The sequence below is a fragment of the Anolis carolinensis genome, chromosome 5 (assembly GCF_035594765.1).
Source record: "Anolis carolinensis isolate JA03-04 chromosome 5, rAnoCar3.1.pri, whole genome shotgun sequence".
Lineage (NCBI taxonomy): Eukaryota > Metazoa > Chordata > Lepidosauria > Squamata > Dactyloidae > Anolis > Anolis carolinensis.
In genome coordinates this window covers 15,898,356-15,908,235 of record NC_085845.1, presented here as the reverse complement: position 1 = coordinate 15,908,235, position 9,880 = coordinate 15,898,356, and the positions used below count along the sequence as shown (strand labels likewise).

Sequence of the window (9,880 nt, the reverse complement as noted above, 5' to 3'; positions counted from 1 at the left end):
ATGCATTAGATTTTGGAGATGGTTTGATATCCATAGCATCTTATATATCCATTCCAAAGATTCTTATCAAATTCTGTTACGTCTCTAAAACCAAGGGAATATATACCCATCCAGGTATTAACTATTAATACTCATTAGATTTAGCCAGCATTAATATGTAATGGGAAGTGAATCCTAATAGCATTTAGAGGTCTACACATTTTTCTGCTCCATACTTAGTTCCTCAAAGTCCAAATTCACATGGGTTCACAAAGGGTTTCTTGTCTTTGATTCCTATGACCCAATCTATTAAATGTATTATACCTAACAATGTTCTGGTAGGTTCTGTCCTATTTGCAGAGTTCTTGTTTTTATTTCTTCTCCCCATGCTTTTTCAAGACATTTCTCATTGATGGGATTTCTCTCTTACATTCCTTACCAAAAACATACTGGAAGGACCTTTGACAAATTTCAAAAGTCTATTAGTTTTAATTACAAGCTTGCTTTTCTCAGGCAGTTGCCTGTGGAGACTTTCCTCATAATTAGCTAGCTCATATTATGTGCTTGCTTTTAGTAAGCTACATAAAATTTCTGTTTCCTGGCTTGCCAGCTTTAACGTTATACACCAACAGAACAATAAGTGGACCATTACACACAGCATTATGAAGGAACGAAATTGCAATGCCCTCCTCACATACACACTCCCTTCTACATACAAGAGTTTTCTCTAATTTGTGCAAGAAGATTGGAGTTAAAAATCCATATCTGTAGAGTTTGCATTAGATGCAGATTAGATAAACTCTCCCTTGAGTTTGATGGACTAAGTCCCTTTTCCATCCTTCATCAACTAGAATGATAATAAAGGGCTTCAAATTTTAATAGATGGATAGCACCTAAAGATCTGGTTTCCACTGAAGATAGCTAACAGGGTTGCTGTGAGTTTTTCAGACTGTATGGCCATGTTCCAGAAGCATTATTTCCTGATGTTTTGCCTACATTTATCGCAGGCATCCTCAGAGGTAATGAGGTATGTTGGAAACTAGGCATGTGGGGTGGTTTATATATCTGTGGTATGTGCAGAATGGAAGAAAGAACACTTGTTTCTTTGAGGCAGGTGTCAATGTTTAAATTGGCCACCTTGATTAGCATTGAATAGCCTTTCAACATCAAGGTCTGACTGCTGACGGCCTGGGGAAATCTTTTGTTGAGAGGTTTTAGCTGGCCTAATTGATTCATGTTTGGAATTCCTCTGTTTTCTAAATGTTGTTCTTTATTTACTGTTCTGATTTTAGAGTTTTTAAAATACAGGTAGCCAGATTTTGTTCATTTTCATGGTTCCCTCCTTTTCTATTGACATTGTCTACATGTTTGTGGATTTCAATGGCTTCTCTGCGTAGTCTGACATGGTAGTTGTTAGAGTGGTCCAGCATTTCTGTGGTCTCAAATAATATGCTGTGTTAGGGATCGCCTAAGAAGAAGACATACAGAACTGGAACTAAAGTGTGGGACATTCAATGCCAATGTGTTGCCATTCTTGGTAGGTTGTCCTAAATGGAGAGAAGCAATAAAAAGACTATATAGAAGGTCGCAGATTTGAATCCAGGGAGTGGAGTGAGCTCCCGCTGTTAGCCCCAGCTTCTGCCAACCTAGCAGTTTGAAAACATGCAAATTTGAGTAGATCAATAGGTACTGCTCCAGCAGGAAGGTAAACAGCACTCCATGCAGTCATGACAGCCACATGACCTTGGAGAGGTCTACGGACAACGCTGGCTCTTCGGCTTAGAAATGGAGATGAGCACCAACCCCCAGAGTCGAACACGACTGGACTTAATGTCAGGGGAAAACCTTTACCTTTACCTATATATTTTTTTTGGTTAAGAAAAGAATTTAATCCAAAGTTACTAACACCCTTAACAACCAAATAATATAAACTGTCCAAAAGGAAGCCAAGGAGGAAGGCAAATATGCTTTTGCAGAAAATGAATAATGTGAAGTGATCCAAAAGAAATGTCCTCCCCCAACTTACTGCCAGTTAGTCATGGATGAAGTTGTCCTCTAGTTCCAGTGAACTATTTTCTTTTCTCTGCGAATCTGGGTCATCTTTCAGATACCCTGTTAACAAACTGCCATGGAATACAGAACAACAGAGGCGCTGTCTTCTTTTCTCCCTCCCCTCTCTCCTCTTTGTAAAATGACGGCGCTGTAATATGATAAAGGGGATAAAATAAATTAGGCCAAAGCAACAAGTAATGGAATAGCATCGTGGCAACGAGAGACAAGTTGGAAGGGATAAATGTTCTGCTGCTTCTGAGCTCATGAATCCAGTTGATTCACTGGAATATCCAAATTACCCCAACAATATTTGAAATACATCTCCAATGAGAAACAAGTGTCTAGACAACCTTGCAAAGATACACAAAACCAAAAATAAGACAAGTAGCATGAAACAATAAACTCATTCAGAAAATGAGACTAACACAATGAGTGGCAGGAAAGTTTAGCAAGCTTTAAACAATCTAATTGAATAAAAATCTACACATTAAAAACTAAGCATATCCATTGAACATCCCAACCATGTGAAGGCTGAAGTTCTGGTTAAATAAAGGTGCACTGCAGAGTTAATGCAGTTAGATACTGCTTTCACTGCCATAGCTCAATGCTGTGGAATCCTGGGAGTTGTAGTTTGGTAACTCTTTGGGTTTTCGGGTTTTCTTCATGATGGATGATGGGACAACGTTCTCCATCGAAGACATGCAGCCACCTTCTCCAACAATGTGCTGCTTTCCAACATTTGCTGCCTGAAGAGTCAGATTCATTTTCCTTATAGTACAATCTGCACCAAAGAAATCAAGACCGATAATTTAACAGCAAAAGGCTTCCTTCTAAGTATAGAAGGTAAATAGCAATACAGCCATTGAACATTCCCTACCCAGGAATCCGAAATACTCCAAAATCCAAAAGTGTCCATGATAGTGGCACCTTTGTTTTCTGACGGGTCAATTCGCACTAACTTTGCTTCATGCACAAAATTATTAAAAATATTGTATACAATCATCTTCAGGTTATATATTTGAGTGAATATAAGTGAATTTTGTGTTTAGAGTTGGGTCCCATCTCCAAGTAGAATGTAGTGCTTTTATTGGGTACAATCATAGAATTGGAAGAGACCCCTTGGTTCATCCAGTCCAACCACTTTGACCATACAGGAAGACACAATCAAATCACTCTTGACAGATAGTCATCCAGTGATGTGAAAGGGTCCTTGGATAACCTTGGGTGGGTTGGTCATTTTTCCTGAACCCTATCTATGTGTGATGAGAAGAGCATTATTGATTCCTTTCAAGTCACGTTAGGAAACTACATTATAACTACAGTAGAGTCTCACTTATCCAACATAAACCGACTGGCAGAACATTGGATAAGCGAATATGTTGGATAATAAAGAGGAATTAAGGAAAAGCCTATTAAACATCAAATGACATTATGATTTTACAAATTAAGCACAAAAACATCATGTTTTACAACAAATTTGACAGAAAAACCAGTTTAATATGTGGTAATGCGATGTAGTAAATACTGTATTTGCGAATTTACCACCAAAACATCACAATGTATTGAAAACATTGACCACAAAAACATTGAGTACTAAAAGGCAGACTGCGTTGGATAATCCAGAATGTTGGATAAGCAAATGTTGGATAAGTAAGACTCTACTGTAATAGGAACCCCTAGTGGCACAATGGGTAAAACCATTGTGCTGGCAAGACTGCTGACTTAAAGGCTGGTTGCTGACCTGAAGGTTGCCGGTTTGATTCTGGGAGAGCGTGGATGAGCTCCCTCTGTCAGCTCTAGCTCCCCATGAGAGAAGCCTTCCACAAGGATGGTAAAGCATCAAAACATCTGGACGTCCTCTGGGAAACGTCCTTGCAGACGGCCAATTCTCTCACATGAGAAGCAAGTTGCAGTTTCTCAAGTTGCTCCTGTAAGGTAAAGGTAAAGCTTTCCCCTGACTTGAAGTCCAGTCATGTTTGACTCTGGGGGTTGGTGCTCATTTCCATTTCTATGCCGAAGAGCCAGCGTTGTCCGTAGACACCTCCAAGGTCCTGTGGCTGGCATGACTGCATGGAGCACCGTTACCTTCCCTCCGGAGCGGTACCTATTGATCTACTCACATTGGCATGTTTTCGAACTGCTAGGTTGGCAGAAGCTGGAGCTAACACGTGTGCTCACTCCGCTCCCAGGATTTGAACCAGGGACCTTTTGGTCTGCAAGTTCAGCAGCTCAGCGCTTTAACACACTGAGCCACTGGAGGCTATATGTACATTACTTACATACATATAAATACAGGTATTCCAAAATCTTAAATCCCAAAGACAACTTCTCCCAAGCATTTGGATAAGAGATACTCAACCTGTATAGTTGTGATCTGAGATTTGGAAAACCCAGGTACTAGTTCTCACTGTGGGCTCTTTCCCACAACACAACAACACATTAGCTACCTTCGCTATATGCTATGGAATCCTGGGAGTTATAGTTTAGTAGCCATGAATTTTAAAGTCTTCCCCCCGTAAATTCCAAGACTCCATAGGAAGTTGCGAAGACAGTTAAAGTAGAATGTAGTGCTTTAAATGGGTACAATCATAGAATTGGAAAAGACCCCTAGGGTCATCCAGTCCAACCACTTTGACCATACAGGAAGACACACTCAAATCACTCTTGACAGATAGTCATCCACAGTGATGTGAAACGGTCCTTGGATGACCTTGGGTGGGTTGGTCATTTTTCCTGAACCCTATCTATGTGTGATGAGAAGAGCATTATGGATTCCTTTCAAGTCACGTTAGGAAAGGGGGCATTTCACTACAGTAGTCTCACTTATCCAACATAAACGGGCCAGCAGAACATTGGATAAGCGAATATGTTGGATAATAAGGAGGGATTAAGGAAAAGCCTATTAAACATCAAATTACATTATGATTTTACAAATTAAGCACCCAAACATCATGTTTTACAACAAATTTGACAGAAAAACCAGTTCAATATGTGGTAATGCTATGTAGTAAATACTGTATTTGCGAATTTAGCACCAAAACATCGCAATTCATTGAAAAGATTGACTACAAAAACATTGAGTACTAAAAGGCAGAACTGCGTTGGATAATCCAGAATGTTGGATAAGAGAATCCTTTTAGGACTGCAGAGACTTATATCATCTTCTTTTATTTATAATACTGAGTTAGATACTTTTGGGTTATATACCATAGGACTGAGCATTGATTCTGTGAATGTAATATGTATATGATGTTCTAATATACATATTGTGTACTACTTATGTTTTGAACCATTATTGTGTTTTGTATAGCTCATTACATTGTTTAGAATAGACATCTGTGCTTATCCAATGGCACAATGGGTTAAACCCTTGTGCCGGCAAGACTGCTGACTTAAAGGCTGGTTGCTGACCTGAAGGTTGCTGGTTTGAATCCGGGAGAGCATGGATGAGCTCCCTCTGTCAGCTCTAGCTTCCCATGAGAGAAGCCTTCCACAAGGATGGTAAAACATCAAAATATCTGGACGTCCTCTGGGAAACGTCCTTGCAGACGGCCAATTCTCTCACATGAGAAGCAAGTTGCAGTTTCTCAAGTTGCTCCTGATATGAAAAAAAATTATTACTAGTTCCAAAAAAATCAATTAATCCAGCAAATTAGTCTACGGAGCAAGTTTGAATAATATTAGGTGGGATGTGCAGCCACCTTAGAAATAGTCCCCGCAACCTTTGACCATCTGTACATAAAAGGTGGTATCCTATGGTCAGTCCCAAGTGGAGCAGGCCATCAATGTCCAAATAGCGAGTCAACACAAAGAGAAATCCCATTGGTTTAATGGTTTAGTCAGGATAAATAATAGAATCCTGGTCAATGAATGCATTGTCTTTGTTGGATGGAGAATATATCTTCCATCCATATGGCCGGTGCATGGATTCCTGGACAAAGATGCTATACCTCTTTCTTCCTTTCTTTGCTCGCTTCCCAACCCCCTTTCCTTGCACTCTCCCCCTTTAAGAGCGCCGCATATTATTCGGATTGGCTGTAGCTATGCAGGTCTTTGCTCTCATCCTCCCCCTCCTCCTCCCCCCTTTTTTTCATCCTCTGTTGCTGTGCGGAGTTCAGCTCTGACACAGCATCAGCATCAGCAGCAGCACGGGGATAAAATGCCAGCAACAGATGCTGTCCAACCCGGCTGGCGTTGGTAAGACCAAATTCAGGAAGCCGTCCCAAGAAGGACAAGAAAGTGGTGGAAGGAGGAAGAAAAAAAAGGAAAAACCAGACCACCACCACGGGCATTCCTTCATCCCTTCTCCTAGTATTGTAGAAATAATTTCTGCCTTCCCGGCTTTCCGATTTTGCAGACTGTGCTGATTTCCCTCTCCGGCCATGTCAAAGCAAGAGGCCGACAGCATGGCAGATGGAGAAACCAACCTGCCCTGCAATGGAAGAGAAGAAAGCCCAAACGGATCTGTCGCCGGGAAAAGAGAACCGAAAGTTGGACAGAGGCAAGAAATTGTCTGGCGGAACGTGATCCTTATGATGCTGCTCCATGTCGGGGCCGTGTATTCCCTCTGCCTCATCCCCAAGGCCCATGTGTTTACTCTGATTTGGGGTAAGTTGGCTCCCCTCTGAATTTCCCCCCTAAATAACTCATTTATTTCCACAACGAGTTATTTTCCCCTACCCCTGCCCCATCCATCTTTTGCCCTATCTCACGACTCATATTACGTGTTGTTTTTTGCCTGCATTTGTTTCAATTTCCCTTTTAAAAATCAAAATATTCACATCATGACTGCGACTAAATTCAGTGGGTTTCAAAGTTTTTCCAATTTTGTTGAGATGATGTTCTGTCTCCCGAGGTGCGCACAAGATCCAACGCAATTGTGAATATCCATGCTGTGCTTTGGTGCCGTTATTTCCTAATATCAATTTTTATCTGTGTATCTATGGAAAGAGAGGTGCTAATTCACATATATAATATATATATATATATAAAGGGAGGGAAAATCATGTCACCTTGACTCTTTAGACAAAAGGTAAAAGCAATCTGCATTAGAGCGGGCTTGTGAACGCCCACTTTGAGATGGCTTGCATGTAGGAGGCATAGAGTATATCCCTTGCGTAGGAGATGCTTCGTTTTTTAAAAAGCTCCTTTCTCACAACTATTCCAAGAGGATAATTGTTCGGTGGTGGGTGGATTTATGTGTGAGTGAATGGGGAAAATGATAATACACATGATGGATGTATTAAGGAAATGGATAGTCAGTTCAAAGAAATGTTCCCGGATTCATAATACATAGCAAGGGCAGGAAAGGGTCCAATTTATGCAAAGGATGATAAAGAACAGAGCTGGGTTGCTGTGAGTTTTCCGGCTGTATGGCCATGTTCCAGAAGCATTCTCTCCTGACGTTTCACCCACATCTATGACAGGCATCCCCGAAGGTTGTGAGGTCTGTTGGAATACTATTCAAATGGGGTTTATATATCTATGGAAAGTCCAGGTTGGGAGAAAGAACTCTTGTCTTTGTGAAAGGTGCAACCCAGTGATTCCGACCATTAAAGCCTTCGACAACACAAAGACCAGTGCTTTTGCCTTGTTTGCTATCATAGATTATTGCTGTTAAGTGACTTCCCTGTTTACTTTAGACTCACTTCTGGATGGCGACATAATCCTCTCACAGCAGTCCCAGAAATATATATTCAGCAGCAAGTCCCATCGAGTTCTGGGAGGAGGGGGGCTTTCTTTGATTTAAGATATTAAAAGGCTGCAACCTTGGTTAAATAAATTGGGAGTGGGGATTGAAATAGATAACTGATCTGATCCAGATCCTGAACCTATAAGGAGCATAGCCGGGGTTAAGCATCTTGCAGAATTGGTCCGTAACTGTCCATTCATTTCCTAATGCTTTGTGACATTTTTGTCCTCTTTTTCGAAAAGCACTTTACTCCCTGTCTTCTCGTCTCCTCGTTTCTGGTGTCGGTTGCATGAAAATACCGGCAGCCAAGAGTTTTTCATTTCAGAACCTTGGAAGCCATGTTCCACATTGCGAATCCTATCCCTAGAGGTGACTTTCCCCTTTCGGCAAAGCTGCAGGGAAGAAAAGAGTGCCTTTCTGCCAAGCTGTGCCTCCTTCTCCTCCTCCTCTTCTTCCTCCTCCTCACTGTCTCTGGAATTATTATGACTGTTGCATTTTATTTATATACTGCCATGCAGACTCATACAAGCCCCACTTCAGTTCCTGCCCCAAGGAGCGTGCCAATTTGCCATCAATATTTTGATTTCAAGGGGAACAAAGGGAAAAATGGAGGCAATGAAGGCAAGAGGATGGACACCTTCATGGGCTTTGTTAAGAAAGGTTAAACCACGGGACTTTGCATGAAAGGTTTTAATAGAGAGATGATATTGGACACATTGACCAGTAAATGGCAGCTTTGCAATTTCTAGATTTCATCCAACTATAGAATAATTCTGAAAGGCACTGCAGACTAATTCAACCAGAGAAATCAGCCATAGCAGAGCACTTGATGAACCAGCCTGGACACAGGATATTATTTGAGAACACAGAAATGCTGGACCATTCCAACAACTATCATGTCAGACTACACAGAGAAGCCATTGAAATCCACAAGCATGTGGACAACTTCAACAGAAAGGAAGAAACCATGAAAATGAACAAAATCTGGCTACCAGTATTAAAAACTCTAAAATCAAAACAGTAGATGGGAACCAACACTCTGAGGGCAGAGGACAGCTAATGACTGAACAAAGGATGCCCCCAGGCAAGAGACAAAACCTTTCCAATGCTAATTAGGGTGATTAACTGAAACATTAATGCTGGCTTCCCAGTGACAAATGACTCTTGCCACACCCTGGACTCTCCAGAGATATATATTCTTTCCTTTCCTTACTTAGTTTATCCATACCTCACAACCTCTGAGGATGCCTGCCATAGATGTGGGCGAAACGTCAGGAGAGAATACTTCTGGAGCATGGCCACACAGCCCGAAAGACATACAACAAGCCTGTAGTTCTGTTTTATTCTCTAGGCAACTATAAAATCCTAGTGCAATGATATTATGGTTCTCACATGCCGTGTCTTTGTTGTTGGTGTAATATGCATTTCCAGGTTGGTTTTAAGAGCTTCGAACTCTGGAAGCGACAAGACCAGAAACTGTTTAGTTTGCTTGTTTTTTCTGCATGGGCGAGCTCCCCTTTCCTTCTCTTTGCTGAAAGGGTATCAACTAGGGCTCACTTCCTGGAGGTTGAAAAGAAATATAATCCATGAATGGTTGGAAGTGTATTTAAGGGGAGTGGCAGGACAGCAGGACACCGGTCCCTTTGCAGTTTTATTACTCAAGTCTTCAATCTGTCGTGGACCGGATTTTATGCTGTCGTCTTTGGCTGGATCAACACTGCCATATAATACAGTTTGGAACTGCATTGTATGCTCAGTGTAGACCAGGCACGGGCAAAGGTTGGCCCTCCAGGTGTTTTGGACTTCAACTCCCACCATTCCTAACAGCCGGTAGGCTGTTAGGAATGGTGGGAGTTGAAGTCCAAAACACCTGGAGGGCCAACCTTTGCTTGAACCTGATGTAGATCCATATACTGACCATACAATATCAGTGTCAATCCAGTCTAAGTATCAACACAGCCTTCTATGGCCTTTAAAATGAGCCCTAATATCTCAGGGTGCATCTACACTGCACAATTGATGCAATTTGGCACTACTTTAACTACCATGGCTCAATGTTATGGTAATCCTGAGTTTACAAGCTCCTTCTCTGGGTTTACAAGTTCCTTCACTGCACATGTATTTTATTTATTTGTTTGTTTATTTACAGTATTTATA

The 9,880-nt window shown here is 41.3% G+C and overlaps 1 protein-coding gene across 1 annotated transcript in view; it reads left to right on the top strand.

Annotated features, from left to right (window-relative positions):
• The first annotated feature begins 6,116 nt into the window (after positions 1 to 6,116).
• scd5 (stearoyl-CoA desaturase 5) overlaps positions 6,117 to 9,880 on the top strand; it is a 52,703-nt gene continuing 48,939 nt past the window's right edge. Inside the window, exon 1 of the mRNA XM_062981572.1 lies at positions 6,117 to 6,639. Coding sequence (XP_062837642.1) covers positions 6,414 to 6,639 — 226 coding nt within the window. The 5' untranslated portion in view covers positions 6,117 to 6,413. The remainder of the gene's footprint in view (positions 6,640 to 9,880) is intronic.